A 17,379-nucleotide genomic window follows, 5' to 3' on the forward strand; every position below is an offset into this window, starting at 1 on the left:
TTAGCATACGTTCTCAGAATGTGGTCTGGAGACGCTCTGAGGGTCTGTACAGTCGGCGTCATCTTCACTGAACGTATGTGCGACCTCCTCACTCCTCACGGGCAGGGCAGTGCCCCTGCGGGCGGCGTCGCGGACAACCAACGCAGCACGTGCTGCTGTGCTCCTGTTTCTGTAACCTCCGATACAACACATGTGGACAGATAAAACCCATAAAAATGCTTTTTGTGGTTCTCAGTTTTAAGAGTGTAAAGAAGGGGCCTGGGTGGCTCAGTCGATTGAGCATCTGCCTCCTGGGGTCGGCCCCGGTGGGGCTCCCTGCTCAGTGGGGGTCTGCTTCTCCTCTTCCCCTTACTTGCTCTCTCTCGAATAAACAAATAAACAAAATCTCAAAAAACTTAAAGAAGAGTGTAAGGAAGTCCTGGGGTCCGTGGCTGGCTCCGTTGGAGTATGTGCAATTCTGGACCTCAGGGTTGTGAGTTCAGGCCCCACACTGGGCACGCAGACTACTTTAAAAAAAAAAAAAAGAAAGAAAGAAAATTTAATAAAACAAAAAGATTGAGCTAAGAGTGTACCTGAGACCAAATGTTTGAGAACCACTAATGTAGAGCAGACGCGTGTCCGTACCCGGTAAGAAGCACAAGGATTTTAGACCGTTACCGACTTACTCAGAAACCTAGAAGCTTGGGGCTTGTCTGCTGCCGAGTCAGCTTTTTTGGTGGCTTCACTAACAAGTCACAGGGCAAGTCCAGGGGTCTGCCCCAGAGGTCATCAGGGTCATCCTGTTACCTCAGTACCAACAACGCCGCCGTTGCCATGTTGTGCTGGTGCAGTTCAGGTTCGTCCAGCCCGGCACCAGATTCTGTGGGCGGGCCGTTGCAGTTGGCCAGGACTCGACTGTTTCTGAGCCTGAGTCGTGGGGTCACCTCCCGCTGAGACTGGTGTCCCTCGTGCTGTGGGATGGTAGGGCCCACCTCCTTGCTGGCAGGGCTGGAGCGTCCTTCTGAATAGGTCCCACCCTCGCTAAGGGTGTTCCAGGCTCTGCCTCACGTGGGTCAGGCCTGGGGGCAAGGACAGTCATGGCGCATTGACATAAATTACAAGTGTCCCCGGAGAATTTCTGCAGGTTTGGGGTCCCTAAGATTCCTAGAGCATGGAGGCTGACGGCTGCGTGTGGGCTTTGGCCTTAGTATTTGTTTTTAAGATTTTATTTATATATTTGACAGAGATCACAGGGAGAGAGGCAGCGGGAGGGGGAAGCAGGCTCCCCGCCGAGTAGAGAGCCCGATCTGGGCCTCCATCCCAGGACCCTGAGATCATGACCTGAGCCGAAGGCAGAGGCTTTAACCCACTGAGCCTCTGCTTTCGGCTTAGGTCGTGATCCCAGGATCCGGGGGGCTCTCTGCTCGGCGGGGAGCCTGCTACCCCCTCCCCCTGCCTCTCTGCCTACTTGTGATCTCTCCCTCTCTGTCAAATTCATAAATTTTTAAAAACCTTAAAAAAGAATTCAAGAGGCTCTGCCAGGTCAGGCTGCTGCCCTCTCCTCGTGCTGGTGGCTAGGGTCAGCGTCCGTGTTTGAGACCCTCTGCGGCCCTTCGACCAGTCCTTTCTCTGGGCGGAGTCCCCTGCTGTCCCTTCTCCAAGGAACACCGCTACTCGTCACGGGGAGCCCGGCCCATGCTGCGGGACGAGCGCCTGCACCACGGCACCCCGAGGGCCTCTTCTGCCGGCCTGGCCGGTGTCGTGGGGGCCGCCCCGTGGCGAGCCGTCGTGCCGAGAGCCCGGCCCGCGCCCCCACGTACGGGGGTTGGAGGAGGCGCGGTGCCCTGAGACCTCCACAGCCTCCCGTCCGACCGGAACGTGGGGTCGGAGACACCCGGGAACCAGGGCCGCGCCCTGCGGTGAAGCCGCGCCCCGAGGGCCGCGCGCGGGCGCCGAGAGCGTCCCCGTGGCACCCCCCGGGCCAGCCGAAGCTCTCCGTGGCTGGTCAGTGCGCGGTCGGCTCCGAGGCTGGAGCCGGCGCGCGGCCCGCTGAGGTTTCCTTTCGGCCGCGGGGGCCGGCGGGCTCGGTCGGAGGCTGTCGGGGCCGGCGCGGGGGTCACGGAAGCGCACGGGGGCGCGGTCCGCCGAGAGCTCCGCGCGCCGTTCGCTCCCGCGGCGGCCTCCGGGCGGCTCCGGGGGGTCGCCCCGTAGCGCCGGCGGCCGGGGTCCCGTCCCCACGCTCGCCCCCGGGTGAACCCCGGGCTGGTCCGCACTCCCGGGGCCGCCTTCCCTCCTGCCGCCGGCGCCAGCGTCCCCGACCCTCCGACCCGCCGGCGCCAGCCTCCGCGCGCCACGTTCGCGCCGGGCCGGCGGCCCCGGGGGTGCGGGCGGGAGCGGCGCGGGGCGTCGAGCCGGTTGGGGCCCCGCAGGTCCCGGGTCGCCTCCGTCCGGCGCGCACGGGCGGCTGCTGAGGCTGCGGGAGCCCCGGCTCGCCCGCCCCGCCCCGTCCCGCCCCGTCCCGCTCCGTCCCGTCCCGCGCGTCGGCCGGACCCGCCGTAGCTCACACCGCCCTCCGGGCCTGCAGGCCCCGCCCCCCGACGTCGCCCCGCGCGCCCCGCCCCGTGCGCACCTCGCGGGAGGGGACGTCGCCCCGCCCCGACGTCGCTGCGTACGCGGGTCGCCGGCGCCCGAGGACCCCGCGCGCCGCATGCCCCTCCCGCCGCGTGCTTCCGCCGGGACCCACAGCCCCGCCCCTGCGTCGCCCCGCGTCGCCCCTGCCGGCTCTGCCGCCGCAGCCATGTGGGCGGTGACGCCCCGCCGGTGCGGGTTTGGCGAGGGGCTCCGGGCGTTCCTCCGCGGTGGCCACGGGGCTCTCCCTCCGGCCGGGGCGCGGGCCCTGCGTGGCTCCCCGGTCTCCTGCGGCAAGAACCTGCTCAAGAAATTCGCTTCGAAAACCAAGTAATGCGCACCCAGTCCGCGCGGGGGCGCTGGGGGGGCGGCGCCCTTGTGGCGGAGGGCGACTCACTTCAGGTGGGGGGGCAGGTCGCAGCTGCGGGGGGTCTGTCCACTGTGCAGGGGGACGCTCCGCGGGGCGGGGCGGGGTTCCCGCGTCGCGAGGGGCGGGGCCCGAGGGGCGGGGTCACGGGGGCTCGCGGGGGCGGGGCGGGGTCGGGTCCGCGGGGCGGGGTTCACCGGGGGCGGGGCGGGGTCTCTGCGGCCCCGCCGGAGCCCGGGCGCGGCGTCGGGTCGGCCGCACGGGGCGGGCAGCCCCGCTCCGGCTCGTTCGGTCGCGGCGGCGGAGGAGCGGCAGTAACGGCGCTGTCGCTGGTGGACGCGGGTCCGGGGTCCCGCCCGCTGCTTCCCGAGAGCCGTCCTCGCGGGGCGTCGTCGGAGGGCAGCCCGGGCGCGGCTCTGTGCGCCGGAGCGCCCGGCGCGGGCTCGGGGGGTCCCGGGCGGAGGGTCCCTGCGCCGCCGTCCGCGGCCTCTCCCGCCGCAGACCGGCTTTCCGAGACGGCTTCCCGGGGCCCCGCGCCCGCTCGGTGACCGGAGCCCGGATCCCGCCGCAGGGCCCCTCCGGACCGCGTCCCGCCGAGCCGGCTGTCAGGCCCTCTGGACCCGGCTTCGGTCCCGCGGCCCTGGGGGCTGTCCGCGTGCCCCGTGTGGGTTGCGGGACGTCTCGTGCTCCTGCCACGGAGCCTGCTGCGGGCGGTCGCTGCGGGCCAGGGCGGCCGCCCCAGGTCGCGTCTGTCGGGCGCACCGAGTCGAGCCCCCCAGCGCGCGGCGTCCTGTCTGCTCTAGGGGACGCCCGGCGGGCAGCCGCACGGGGCGGGGGTCGTGCTCCGGCGCGTGTGCGGGTCTTGCCCTGCGGGTGCGTACGTGCGCCTGGACGTGGCGTGTCCAGCCAGCAACCCTGCCGCGCTCCGGTGGTCTCCGACCCCGGGGAGCTCTCTGAGCAGGTCCTGTGCTCTGTGCCACGCTCATCGTTTCGGGGTTCTGTGGTGGCTTTTCAGTTGAAAAAAAATTTTTTCCCTTAAAGTTTGTTAGAGGTCGAGCGGGAGCCGTGGGGAGGGGCAGAGGCGGAAGCAGGCTCCCCGCTGCGCAGACGGCTCGACCCCAGGACGACCCCAGGACCGGGGACCATGACCGGAGCGCAGGAGCGCAGGGCAGACGCTTCACTGACGGAGCCACCCAGGCGCCCCTAGAAACTTTTTCCCAGCCCCGCAGTCGGCAGTGCTCTGAGAAGCGCTGTTATTGCTGGACGCGTCAGAAATGATCATCTGGGGGCGCCTGGGGGGCTCAGTGGGTTCAGCCTCTGCCTTCGACTCAGGTCATGATCTCAGGGTCCTGGGATGGGGTCCGGCATCCGGCTCTCTGCTCAGTGGGGAGCCTGCTGTCCCCCTCTCTCTCTGCTGCCTCTCTGCTTTTTTGTGATCTCTGCCAAATAAACAAAATCTTAAATTACAAAAAGGTTAATCTGAGAGCTGGGGTGCCTGTCCCTTAGGCCTTGTCAGCTGACAAAGCAGAAAATGCATTTTTGTTAACTCTGCACGTACTCTCGGCTGCAAAGGTCTCTGTATATGTTACTCAGGGACACCGGAGTCCACCCTGATGTCCAGCCCCAGTCCACACCACAGGGCTCGCGCAGCTAGCTTTCCTTGCTTATCTGTAATCTCTCCGCGGAGTAGTGACCGCTCCCCCCCCCCACCTGCTGTCCTCGTCCAGCCCAGCCAGTGCGGCCGCACACCCCGCGTATGGGGCTCGCCTGCGGTTTCGCAGGTGTTCTGAGGTGCTCTCTCTGCCTTCGGGATTGGAGGTAGACCTTGAGTGAACGTTAGAAGGTTGAACTAAAATTATCTTCTGTCTCCCCCACAGCCCCTGTTGATTAGAATTCTGAATTTCTTAGTCCTGCGGTAACATCCGTTTCTGTGCGCAAGTTTAGCCCTTTAGGAAGGATGGGGGTATCGTACTGTTGAGTTGATCTGTATTTTCCTCAATTTGCCACCAGTGTCACCGTTTATTTTCTCCCCATAGAAAGAAGTTTTGGTACGAAGGTCCTTCCCTGGGGTCTCACTTGGTAAGTGCCCGGCGGCTTGGAGGGGCTGCTTCAGGCTCTGGTGGGTGTGGGCGTAGGCATCCAGAAGTGGGCAGAGCCCCAGCCTGGCAGTCCTTCCATTTCCATATCTGAGGACTCTGGGTCTGCAGGGGCGGGACTAGAGACACTGCCAGTGTGGATTTTTACTTCTTAGAAGAGTTTATTTATTTGAGAGAGAGGGAGAAAGCATGAGTGAGCAGGGGGCAGGGGCAGAGAGAGAGAGAGGGAGAGAATCGCAGACAGACTCCCCGCTAAGCATCAAGCCCAACTCAGGTCTCCATGTCACAACCCTGAAGTCATGACTGGAACCAAAACCAAGAGTCGGACGCTCAGCCAAGTCACCAGGTGCCCTTTAAAAAAAACTATCCTGAAGTATCCTGGAACGCCGTCTGTGTTATCAAATAGTAGTGCGGAAACGTCCGTTTGGTGGCAGCGTCTGTACGTGCGGATAGACCATGAGGGTTTACGTACTAAGTGGCTTTTGTTCGAAAAAGTGCATCGTATGTTAAGCCTGAATTGTTTAAGCAGGAGAATTTCATACCATGTAAGATTGTTTTAGGTGTAGACACATGTATGACAGCCCTTTTACCTTGGGGGGACGCGAGTAACGTCTAGGGGCCAGGTCTGTGGACCGCAGCGTGACGCGCCGAGACGGCTGACAGTAACGCCGGCTCTCGTTGGTCCAAGTGTGCAGTCCTCCCCAGCCCCCTTCTCCTCGGTTAGAGCAAGTTCCGTGCGCAGTGGTGACGCTGCCCTTTCTGTTCCGCACGGAGATGTACAAGCCATCCCGGCTGGAGTTCCTAACGAAGAGCACCGCGAAGAAGACCAGGAGGGACGAGCACGTGCGCCTGCGGGCTCTGAACGGCCTCCTCTACAAAGCGCTCACGGAACTGCTGTGCACCCCGCAAGTGAGCCAGGAGATCTGTGACCTGAACGTGCAGCTCTCCAAGGTAGACTCGGGCCAGAGGGTGGGGACCGGGCGAGGCCGGCAACCTGGTGCCTGGGGAGGAGGCCCCGCGTCGGTCCCGAGGTCTTAGAGGTCAGGAGCCCCGTTAAGTGTCACCACTTAATGTAGTGTCGACGGGGTGCGCGTGTCCAGGTGTGGGGTGCGGGCACCCACAGTGCTGTTCGGTGTGCAGGGTGGCCACTTCCGCGCCTGCCTTCCTGTGCTCTGAGTTTAGCTAGAGGGACACACGGAGGCTGAGAAGCCGCAGGTCAGGCATTTCTGATGTGCGCTGTGGGAGCGGGTTGGGGACGCTGAGGAATTGTATTCGGGCAGCAGGAGCCGGTGGCCTGCGGCGAGGGGACGGGCTGGAGCACCTGCGAGAGGGGAGGGGTGTGGTGGGTGCCTGAAGCTGTTCCTGCTCCTGCATGCCGTGTGCAGGCCAGCGCGGCCACTGGAGGTGACCAGCGGCTGCGGTGGGGGGTCTCAGGTGTCTCTGACCGCAGACTTCTCCGCCTGCCGTGTGTATTGGAGGACCGAGGTCCCCACCGAGCAGAATGCAAGCACGGAGGCCGTCCTGCAGAGGAGTGCCGCCCACATGAGGTGAGACCCCCTGTCCTGAGCCCGCTGGCTTCTGCTTGCCTCTCCAGTCTCCCCGTGGTGCCTGCGTCTTTTTGGTTTTGAGCAAACTCTGGGAAGCGTACTCTCAAATTTCCAAGTGTAATTTACATTTTCACGCGGGACATAACCTAGGACAGTGGTTCTCAAGGTGTGGGCCCAGACGCCAGGGGCTCCCGGCCGCCGACGGCCCCTGGTCCTGGCAGCTTCCTGCTACCTGCTCGCGGGGAAAAGCAGCGCAGTTTTTCGCAAGGACAGCCTGAATAAGCAGAAGCGACTGAGTTCATTCTGTCCTGACCCTTGGGCACATGTCATCTCAGTGTCCTGTGTCACCGAGAGTGAGCACCAGCTCACAGCACGTGCTGGCATGGCACAGTCGCCTCGGGAAAAGGCGCGGTTGCCCCCGAGCTGAAGCAGACATTCGTTTGCTGGCGGGAACAAGGGGCTCGCTGCGCGGTTTCAGATGTGGGCAGTTGGCAGACGTTTCCTCTAAAATGAGCAAAGTGAAACTGTCACTTCAGGGAAAACAATGGACTGTTTTGTCGCCAGTGATAAAGTTCAAGCCCCTCCCCTTTTTTTTTAGAGTTACTTATTTGAGGGCGCCTGGGTGGCTCCGTTGGTTGAGCTCTCTCTCTCTGCCTGCCTCTCTGCCTACGTGTGATCTCTGTCTGTCAAGTAAATAAATAAAATCTTTAAAAAAATTCCACATGACCACTTTGTAAGTTTGTTATTGAAATGAACTAATGCATATTTTTCAAATTCTGAATTATTTTTTGTTTTATTTATTTGTTGGCGAGAGCGAGCGAGCACATACAAGCAGCAGAGAGGCAGGCAGAGAGAGAGGGAAGCAGGCTCCCCGCCGAGCAGAGAGCCCGATGCGGGGCTCGATCCCAGGACCCTGAGATCATGACCTGAGCCGAAGGCAGCAGCTTAACCCACAGAGCCACCCAGGCGCCCCTCACATTCTGAGTTTTAATTTATAGTGTGCTAGACGTGCACAGATACGACGCATGTTGACAGAAACTCCTTGCTGTCCTCGGTGATCTTTACCAGTAGGAAGAGGTCTTGAGACCAGACGTCTGGAGAACTGTGGCGGCAGTAAAGGGTGACTCTGTGTCCTCCTCGGTCTGAGGAAACGCAGAAACCTAACCAGCCGGTGCTCAGAATGCGTGCTCTCCCCGTTCTCTGCCCCTCACCCTTCCCGAGTCCATCGCACTCTGTTCTTCGGAGAAGGGGAGGAGTCCTGTGCGGAACCGGTGTTTTTACGTACCGTCTGCTTCATTTCTCCTAACGTCTGTCCCAGGAGGCCCGAGGAGTCTCCTCCATCAGAGAGCGCTCATCTGATTTTTCCTTTGTTAACAGTAACAGGAGAAAGATCTCCAACAAGTGTTGGCGAGAACAGTATTATTTTCTGATTAGTTTTAGGTCATCAGAAAACCCAGCTGAACAGACCATCCCTTTTCCCGGCTCTTGTGCTGAGCTGAGGTTTAGAGTAGAGGCTTGGCTATAATTGCGTCCCAGGACCTGTTGTCACTGCCGAGAGGCTGTCCCAGCAGTGCCCTCGCACGGTGCTAATGCTGCTGCTTCGCGTCCGTCTGCCTGCACGAGCGGCCGTGCACACAGGCTGTGCGTCTCCCTCGGAGCCTGAGTCTTGGCCTTGTCCACCGAGTGGAGGAATGAGGCCGGGGCCCACTGCTCACGCCCAAACCACGCAGCCCGTGGCCGCTGCGATGCCCAGGAGGCATCCAGGCCAACATCAGGGTGCTCGTAAAGCTCTCAGGAGTTGCGTTTGGGCAGTGAAGCAGTTACGATGTGTTCCGTATTCCTGGTGTGGTGTGGCAGTGGGCGAAGGAAGGTGTCTGGTGCTGACGTTTTCGGGTTTGAATAACGTGATAGCAGATCCCTTGTTTTATTCCATGAGATGAATGTGTATTTTCCTTTCTGCTAAAACGCACCGTTTGCACCGTCTCTCTCCAGGCACCTGTTGATGTCCCAGCAGACCCTGAGGAACGTGCCGCCAATTGTGTTCATTCGGGACAAGGGAAACGCAGCTCTGGCAGAGGTAACGGCTCTGCAGGAACTCCGTGCGAGGAACAAGCTGACCGGACGAGTCAGATGTTGTAGTTCATCTTCAGATGCTGGAACGACCGTGGGTGTAGTTACAAGGAGTGATCAGTCTCCAAGAGTCTAAGCGGAAAGTGAGGCTCCCAGGCCCCTGTCCCAGCCAGACTCCCCAGCGGTAACCACTCCTCCTGGTCTTTAATGTTTACCACTAAATCTCTAGCTAGGAAACCACGTGTCCGCTTCTTGACTTACAAACTGCCTTTCTCTCCGGATTTGACCTACGTTACTTACACTGAATTTACATTCTGTTAATTGTAAGTTAATTACGAAGGTTACAGGCTGTAAGGTTACGTGTGCTTTCTTTCTGGGTGGTAGTTAACGGTAGTTACTAAGGTGTGTTATACTTTTAAAAAATTTATGAAAACCCCAGTCAGTAGCAGTCGTGATGGTATAGCCAGGTAGCTGTTACTCACCACAGGACTAAATAGTGTCTTTTTCTTTGCTTTTAATTTTTTATTTAGTTTAAAGATTTACTTGAGAGAAAGGGCAGGTGCATGTGAGCGGGGGTGGGGAGTGACAGGACGGAAGGAGAGAGACAATCCTAAGCAGGCTGCCCGCTGAGCGCGGAGCCTGACTCGGGGCTCAGTCCCACAACCCCAAGATGACAACCTGAGCCGAAACCGAGGGTCAGGTGCGCAGGCGCCCCAGGACCAGGTGGTATTTAGATCCACAGAGGAAAACCAATCTAACAGGATGTTTTCATTTTTTGTTATTCGTGATTTAAGCAATACTGAAGGTATCGTACAAGTTAAACCCCTGACAGAGGCGTGGTTTTCTCACGAGAAGAGTGACGTGGCCAGCGCCAGCTTCAGAGAGCCGGGCAGAACCCAGGTTGTGGGTGCGCTGGGTCTGTGCGCGCACAGGACTCACCCAGGCCCGGTTGGCGGAGCCGGCAGAAGACGGTCCCTCTCGGCGACAGGGAGAGTCCTTTCCCTCGTGGCTGGTCCTTCTCTGGGGAGGTAGAGCCCGTCTGGCTCTGTGGGCTCCTTTGTAGAAAAAGTCGTTGGAAGGAGGGAGGTGCAGGGAGTGCCCCAAGCACCCCAGAGCCCTTCTGTCCCTAGAGAGTGTGCTGTGGGCTGTTTGCCACGGAGACCACCTGGGCCTGCCCAGCGCCTGTCCTCCTGTGTCCTTGCTGCGCTAGGGTCCGAGAAGGTTAAGCTTCTGCTCTTGTCCTCAGGTGTCCGTGTTCTGTAGTCAGAAGCAAGCAGAGGCTGCAGGGCCGTGGGGGGTCTCTGGCCGGGGCAGGTTGTTCACTGAGGGCACGGTCATGATCGGCTCTAGCATAAGTCAGGGCTGCGTGTTTTGAAATAGGGGTTAAGGTCAGTCTGTAGTAAAGAAGTTTGGATAGACGCGTGCCTTTGGAATGGGGGTATTGGATGAAACTTGGAGTTCTGTATCTGTCAGCTTATTTCTGTCTTGTGTTGGTTGCACACGTTGAAAAGTTGCCGGTGGTGGCAGGCGCGGGGGGCGGGCCGTGGTTGCGGCAGCTTACTCTGCCTTCTCTGGAACACTTGGGAGAGAGTAGGGATGAGCTCTGCCTCAAGCGTGCTCAGGGTGCCGGTGTGCCGTAAACACACGCAGCGGTGCCCAGCGGCACAGAAAACCTCACAGAGGCCGGGCTCGCCCTTCCCCCAGGGGTTTCCACTAGTGAGCAGACAGCGGGCCAGAGAGACGCCGCGGGACCCCCTCCGTGCTGTGGGCCGAGCAGCTAGCAGTGGGAGCTGAGGGCACACTTACGCTGCCGCTTAAACTGACTGTGTGCCCCAGAGACGCACCCAGGGTGCCAGCGGCAGGAATCCCTCCGTCAGACCCCTGGGTATACGTCAGGCTCCTAGACGCCCAGTATGCGTCACACTCCCCGGTACAGGTTAGATCCCCGGGTATGCGTCGGAACCCCTGGGCACAGGTCAGACCCCTGGGCACAGGTGGGTGGGCGGACGAGCTCCCCTCACCTCGCAGGTGATGCAGAGCCAGGGAACAGGCCGTGCTCCCTGCAGTTCTGTTTCCAGGATGTTGAGCCAAGTGTGGCTCATCTCTGGTGACGGGAGTCAAACTGGGGGCTGCATCTGGGGAAGCAAGTGAGTGGGGGGGACGTGAAGAGGCTCCTGGGTTTGTCTCTGGGACGCTGGGGACGCCCGGGGGTGCAGTCCACTGGGGAGGTGTCCCTGGGCTCCGCACATAACGACTGGTGTGCTTCCCCGTGTCTTCCATTCCAATCAGAGGGTTTTCAAAAGGTTCTTAGGGGCGCCTCAGTGGCTTAGGGGGTTGAAGCCTCTGCCTTTGGCTCAGTTCATGATCTCAGGGTCCTGGGATGGGGTCCCGCATCGGGCTCTGCTCGGTGGGGAGTCTACTGCCCGCCCCCCACTGCCTGCTTCTCTGACTGCTCGTGATCTCTGTCTGTCAAATAAATAAATTAAAAAAAAAAAAAAAAGGTTGATCTTACCACGATTTTAAAGGGAAAAACGTAAAATCTTGAAATGCGTAAACTGTGATAGTGGCTTTGTGATTTATTACGTGTTTGCTTGTCTTCCGGCTGGAGAAGCAGGTGTCAGGAGAGCCCACGCGGGCTGCCAGCTCCTGTTCAGTCGGGCCTGAGCCTTCCCTGGAGAGGGTGTCCCAGCAGCCCATGTCCTGTCTCAGAGGTCGGCACGGAGCCTCCCGTCCCCGCAGCGTGAGGGGACACGTCGGGATTTGGTTGCTTTCACATGGGGTGCTCGGTAAAGGCTTCAAAGAGAAGTTTTGGTGACGCCTGATTTCCAGGCAGTGCGCAGGGATGGCCGCCGGCGTGCCTTTGTGCCCTGCCCCGCCCCTGCCCCCACACCCCTGCCCGCGGGGCCCCCCCAACCAGCGGCTGTCAGGTGGTTTCTCCTGTTCAGATTCCTGGAGCTCTGCAGACAGAGGCAGACACCGGGTTTTATTGCTCAGCGCTGTAACGTGTAAGGGGTTCCCTACTGCTAAGTGACCCGTTCACTTTCGTGGACACTGGTCTCTTCTGGTTTTTGGCAGCGGTGAGTAAAGGTGTTGGGAACCGTGTGTACACATGGTTCATCGTTGCATGTTTAGGTCAGTGTGTAGAAGTGGCGGGCGTGCCTGACTTTCCGGAGCTGTTGGTGGGACGGAACCGTCTGGGCCACCGCGAGCTCCCGGCAGACATCAGGAGTCCTGCTGCGTTTGTGGTGGCCCCTCTGGCGGCCACACGTGCGTGTGTGTGCCGACTTGTACTGGGGGGATCTGGCCATGCGCCTGTTGGCCATTCTTTGTTTGGTGAAGTCTGTTCCAGGCTTCGGCCCGTTCTTGAAGGTATGCAGTGTGGAGTTGTGCAGAACGCCCGTGTGTCCAGCACAGGTCCCTTGGCAGGTGCGGGCAGTAACCCGGGAGACGTCCAGTTAGTGCTTGTTTTGTGGCTTTGTTGGTCCTGTTTCTGGTCTTTTCTGTGGACTGACTTTTTCTCCTGGTTCTGCTTTTCACATTTGTGATTTTTATTGGCGCATCCTCGGTTTGTGATGGCGCTTTGTGCTGCTGTGGAATGGCGGGCCCTGGTCCCGCCCTGGGCGTGCCGCACCGCAGGGTGGGGTCTCGGGCACACGTCCTGGGTGTGCAGGGCGGCGGGTGAGGGGGTGAGCTGCCCTCCGTGTCCAGGGAGCTGGGCTCTGAGCGCTGCCCCGACCGAGGAGAGCTTTCATTTCCACTGAGTCCCCTCGGCCCCCGTGGAGCTGGGAGTCGCGTGACTGTGACTTTATCACTGGGCCGGGAAGCTTTCTTTCTGCAAACACAAATTCTGTGGCAAAATTGAACTATCCTGCACTTCCTTAGGAATTAGGTATTTGAGCTAACGCTTACCTGACTTTTTCACAAGTTCGACGTTCGCAGGCTCTAAGTGCAGTTTGAAGAAGGCTCCCGTGGGTCGTCAGAGAACACGGGGCGGTACGTGGGTGATGTGTGGAAGCACCACCGCCGGGAGGTCTCGGCCGAGGCCCGTGTCCGAGCCAGCACGGCGCGGCTGCGCGTGGCCCACCAGAGCCGGGCTCTGGTGCCGGGGTGGGGCGGTGGGGCTCACCGGCTCACCCTCTGTCCCTCCTCCTCAGGTTGAGCGGCTGCTGGCTGTGGCCGATCTGGGACCCCGGGATGAGAAAGAAGACTCCGTGCAAGACGACATCGGGTACGTGGGGACGTGACCTTGGTTCTTTGGACAGATGTCCGGGTGTGGGGCTGCGGGTTGCTGCAGCAGGTGTGTTACGCCCTCCGACCCTGCCGGGGCCCCCAGCCTGTCAGAGGCCTGTGGCCGTTCCCAGTAGCAGCAGCTGCATGGTGGCTGGGAAGGCCTCTGGTCGCCGCAGCGACTCATCAAGGGAGGGCAGCTGGCCCTCCCTCAGCCTCTCTGTCCACTCAGCACGGTTTTCTTGGGTGCACTATGTCCTGTCCTAGCACCCAGGGTCTGGGAACACGTAGTGGGCTCTTCGCCTTCTGCTGGACGAGGCCTTTGGGGAGTCACAGACAGTCGTGGGTCTGGAAGGTCTGGTTGGCGGGTTGGTAGGCGGGTGGGTGGGGGCAGCGCTGGTTTTCAGTCAGGCCCCCCCAGTCTGAGAAAGAGACGTGACGATCGAGCTGGGGGCTGTTGCAGGCGAGGGAAGAGCTCTCGCCGGCGCTCAGCCTCTGCTCCTTAATACCAGTGCCTCTGCGTCCGGGGGCCTGTCGGGACCTCGGGCGGGACCCCCAGGCTCCAGCCTCAGGAGCATGGAGCAGGAGTGAAGGCCCCAAGCCATGGGGAGCCCAGCCTGTGGGGGTGAGACCTTCCAGAGCTGATCAGGAAAGGGGTGAGAGGCATGACTTGGTCAAATTTGGGTTTTGAAAGGGTCATACCAGGTCAGATATTTTCCTTTGGTTTCTCGGGGAACCGGCGGGGTAGATCTAAAAGGCTGCAGCTATAATTCTGTGAAACGGGCCCCACACACTCGCCGTGTCTAACTGGGGAAAGAGATGGAAAACCCGTCTCGTGGAAGGGCTGCGTGGGACGGTGCTGGCCTGTCCCGCCCGCGGGCTCCGGCAGCACTAGCAGAGGGGCTCTGGGCCGGGGAGCCCAGTGCCCTACGGCCCAGCTTCCCTCGCATGTGGGCAGCCCACTGGCAAGTGGAGGCGGGAAGGGGAGGAGCAGTGGCCCTAGGCTCTCACAGTCCTGCCGCCTCTCGTGCTTTACCGGGTGCCTCTTCTCTCTCCAGTGGCGCCAGGGCCTGGGACACTCCTGCTCCGCGAGGCACCCCGACCTCTGCCACGTGCTCAAGTCTGTGTGGGATCGATCATGAGGCGCTCCACAAACAGATCATGGAGTACAAGAGGAAGCAAGGGCACAGGACTGCGAGTCCTGAGGAGTCGCGGCCGACGGCTGGTCTGGCGGCGGAGACGAGAGAGGGGAAGGTGGCAGCCACACCCTGTGCAGACGGGGACCTCTGCCCCAGGAATCACCTGCTGGGGGCAGCGGGCGGCAACCCCAGCCCTGACCTGGGGGGCCGCCAGGGTATGGACAGCAGCCCCAAGCAACAGGGCAGGCGGCCGCCAGGGGCAGAGAGCGGGGGGTGGGGAGGGGGTGGGTCCTGAATGTCAGCCGTGCTGGCAGAACCCAGGGCTCCACGGGGGCTGTGCTGCCCCCCACACAGGTGCACTTGGACCTTGCATTGAGAAGGGCGGTGGTCGTGGGAAGCGTGGGACAGTCCGTCAGCATGCCGGACGCCGTCGGTCCTTCTCACGAGTGCCTGCACGTGCATACCCTGCTCGGACGTGCGAGGGACTCGTGGGGACTCGAAGCTGTTGTGTAGCCCCCGCACATAGTTCATGGGTGGGACGGCCGAGCATCGTCCCCTTGTTTGCACAGGTGTCTGATCGTGCCCCAAACGCCATCCTCACAGTCGGTCTGCTGAAGGGTCCAGTGTCCCTGGGACAGGAGCTCCGTGGTGTGCCCTGTCAGGTGTGTGCTGTCGGAAGGACGTAGAATAAATCCTTACCAAGTCTTCCGAGTGTGGGGTTCCTCCCTTCCCCGGGTGTCCTCAGTGTCAAATGCTGATGGGGTGTCCCCGGAACTCGCACAGTCAGACTCGCGGGAGTGAGACGGGGCGAGGGCGCTGGTGGCTTGGCTGCTTGGGGAGCATGACTTGCACTTCTGTGCCATCCCCCTAGCCATGCAATCCCCTAGCCGTGTGGGCACGCCCCCCCCCCCCTGGCTCTGTGTGCAGGCAGGTGGCACCAGGAAGTGCTGGCTTTGCCCGCTGAGTGGCCCCATGGAAGGGACACGTCACAGGTCACAGGCAGGACCACCTCAGAAGCGCGGGGCATGGTGGTGTAGGGGTGGGTTCTGCGTGAGCCCACCTGTCCCGCGGCACGCAGGTAGCCATGCCTAGCGAGCATTTCACTCGGGAGTGCGCTTGCTGACGAGACTCCTCTTCTGACCTGAGAAGCCACATGCTGCACCTGTCTGAATACGTGTGCTTGGCTCTAGTCAGGGGAGCTGGGCGACAGACCTCGAGACAGCTGCCTGGAGAGGAGAGTGGGCCGCACACCGTGTTTCCCAGGGGCGGAGACGTGCCGCGCCACTCAGGGCTCCTCGGGGAAGCCCCAGGCCCGGTCAAGACGCAGAGAGAAGCCGGGGCTTCTGCGGGCGTGAGTGGGCTGGGGAGTGGGGTTTCAGCAGGCTCCGGGCTGTGGGGGGGCGGTGCTGGGCCTGGGGGACGCCGGGCAGAGGAAGTGCTCTCTGGCGTGCAAGAACCAGGTAGAGGAGGGGCTGGAGTGTGGGCTGTGGGTTGGTGGGTTTGCGTACGCCAAGGTGAGCTCTGGGGTCAGCTGTTGACTGTCCCTGGGAGGGTGGGGGCCGCATCCCGCCAACAAGGCCCCCAGGATGTTAAAACATTGCAGACACGGAGCATCAGAAACTAACCCAGGACCCTGCGGCGTCCAGCAGCCTGCTTACTGATGGCCACTGCGCGTCCTCGCTGCCCAAAGTGCCGGGGCCCCAGGGCCAGTGGGATCGTGAGGTTGTGAGTTGTGTGGCACACACATCGGGGGGCATCGCTGCGTCTCAGAACTGGGGCCAGGGCTGGAGCAGAGGCAGAAGGAGCAGAGCTTTCAGGCCGGGAGCAGCCTGTGGTGGTTTTGAGCTGGTGTCCTCCACGGACTGGTCCTCCAGGGACAGACCCTCACCCCGCAGCGCCAGCACTTGTGTTCTTGAGGGCCAGGGGGCGTGACCGCCGGGCCACCTCTGCACTTCCTGACAGGTGCCGCTGGCCGCGTGGACCGGGTGTACGGGTTGGGCAGGGACTCGGACATAGCTGGCACGCGGCCCTCTCTGCTCGGCTGTTTCAGAACTTTCTCTTACTAGACAGCGCGCGGGTGCAAGAGCAGAGGCGGGGGGGAGCAGGCTTCCCGCTGAGTCGGGGCTCGACCCCAGGACCCCGGGATCATGACCTCAGCCGGAGGCAGATGCTGCACCCACTGAGCCCCCTGGGAGCCCCTCACCGCTGATGCTTTTAAGAGGACTTGGAGGTCCCCTTCACAGAGTTCCTGCGTCGGTGTGCGTAGAGGTTTGGGGAGCGGGCGTGGCTCCCCGGCGCCCTCCCCAGCCCTGCCTCTGGCTGGTCTCGCTGTTTCCTCTGCACAGGACGCTGCGGTCTGCCCAGGGGCCTGGCCGCGACCACAGCCCAGCCCTCCAACCTGCTGCGGAGCGACTGGAGATCCTGGAAAGGACCGAGTAGCCACTGAGGATGATGGACCGTTAAGCAACTGAAGCACCTAATGGGGAGAAAAGGGGACAGGCTTCCCTGGGAGGGGCCTCGGGGACAGCTTTGTCCGTGTCTGGAAGCGCCCTGATCTCCAGCAGGAGCTCCTCAGTCTCCGTCTGCCGTCTTGGCCTTCTGGGTCCTATCGGGAGAATTGGAAATCTGCTTCTTTACAGCATCTTTTCTGTTGAAGAGTTTGTGATCCATGGGCTTTTTCAAAAATAAAAGTATTTGTCACAGAGCAAGTTCAGGGCACCACAGCTAAACGTGACGCATCTGAGCTCTCGAGGGAAATAGGGCTCTCGTTGCTCTGTGTGGTCCCGGGCCTCCTGGCCCTGCACCAGCCTGTTGAGGCGTGGGGACTGGGTGCTGAGATCCCGTGTCCCAGGGTTCGCTCATTTCTTTTTCTTTTTTCTTAAGATTTTATTTATTAATCTGACGGAGGTCACAAGTAGGCAGAGAAGCAGGCAGAAGTGGGGGAGGAGGAAGCAGGCTCCCCGCTGAGCAGAGAGCCCGATGTGGACCCCGGGATCATGACCCGAGTGGAAGGCAGAGGCCTTAGCCCGCCCCCCGCCCTACAGGCACCCCAGGTTGCTCGTTTCTTAATTGAGAGTCACTGGAATTATGTAAAGTGCAGCCCAGGGGACAGTGTGTCCTACGACCAAGTAGAGCTCCAAGTTGCCTTTCCGTAGCTTGAGGGAAAGAACCGAAACCAAGTGAAGTTGGACAGGATCTGCGTAAGTTCCTGCGATGGGGCTTAACACCTGCCCCTGCGGAGCCTGGGGCAGGCTTGGCTGCGGGGGCGTGGCTGGGGCCGGGAGGTTCTGTGGGGTGTGGCTGGGGGCCTGGCCCGAGCCCGCACT

At 61.2% G+C, this 17,379-nt stretch overlaps 1 protein-coding gene across 4 annotated transcripts; it reads left to right on the top strand.

Annotated features, from left to right (window-relative positions):
• The first annotated feature begins 2,513 nt into the window (after positions 1-2,513).
• RBFA (ribosome binding factor A) lies at positions 2,514-16,761 on the top strand. 4 transcript variants are annotated; one of them, XR_006608198.1, is made up of 11 exons: positions 2,514-2,937; positions 5,011-5,053; positions 5,845-6,021; positions 6,505-6,617; positions 8,610-8,694; positions 12,842-12,915; positions 13,973-14,168; positions 14,623-14,715; positions 15,244-15,404; positions 15,657-15,778; positions 16,399-16,761. XR_006608198.1 is itself a non-coding variant. In XM_045085282.1 (10 exons), the coding sequence occupies exons 1-10, from the start codon at positions 2,687-2,689 to the stop codon at positions 15,712-15,714; spliced, it is 1,251 nt and encodes a 416-aa protein (XP_044941217.1). In that variant the 5' UTR covers positions 2,514-2,686; the 3' UTR covers positions 15,715-16,761. The 4 variants fall into 4 exon arrangements, 2 of the variants coding, with proteins under 2 accessions (XP_044941217.1, XP_044941218.1); XR_006608199.1 differs by having other exon boundaries at positions 15,657-15,775; XM_045085282.1 differs by having other exon boundaries at positions 15,657-16,761.
• The last annotated feature ends 618 nt before the right edge of the window (positions 16,762-17,379 follow it).

The sequence above is a fragment of the Mustela putorius genome, unplaced genomic scaffold (assembly GCF_011764305.1).
Source record: "Mustela putorius furo isolate JIRA1106 unplaced genomic scaffold, ASM1176430v1.1 tig00000835_pilon_pilon_pilon, whole genome shotgun sequence".
Taxonomy (NCBI): domain Eukaryota; kingdom Metazoa; phylum Chordata; class Mammalia; order Carnivora; family Mustelidae; genus Mustela; species Mustela putorius.

What these genes read in the sequence shown, in the direction of transcription:
- RBFA (XM_045085282.1), top strand. Translation starts at nt 2,687, where the DNA reads ATGCCCCTCCCGCCGCGTGCTTCCGCCGGGACCCACAGCCCCGCCCCT. An exon ending in AGGAGTGCCGCCCACATGAG is followed by an intron (nt 6,618 to 8,609) that starts GTGAGACCCCCT and finishes GTCTCTCTCCAG; the next exon opens with GCACCTGTTGATGTCCCAGC. An exon ending in TCCGTGCAAGACGACATCGG is followed by an intron (nt 12,916 to 13,972) that starts GTACGTGGGGAC and finishes TTCTCTCTCCAG; the next exon opens with TGGCGCCAGGGCCTGGGACA.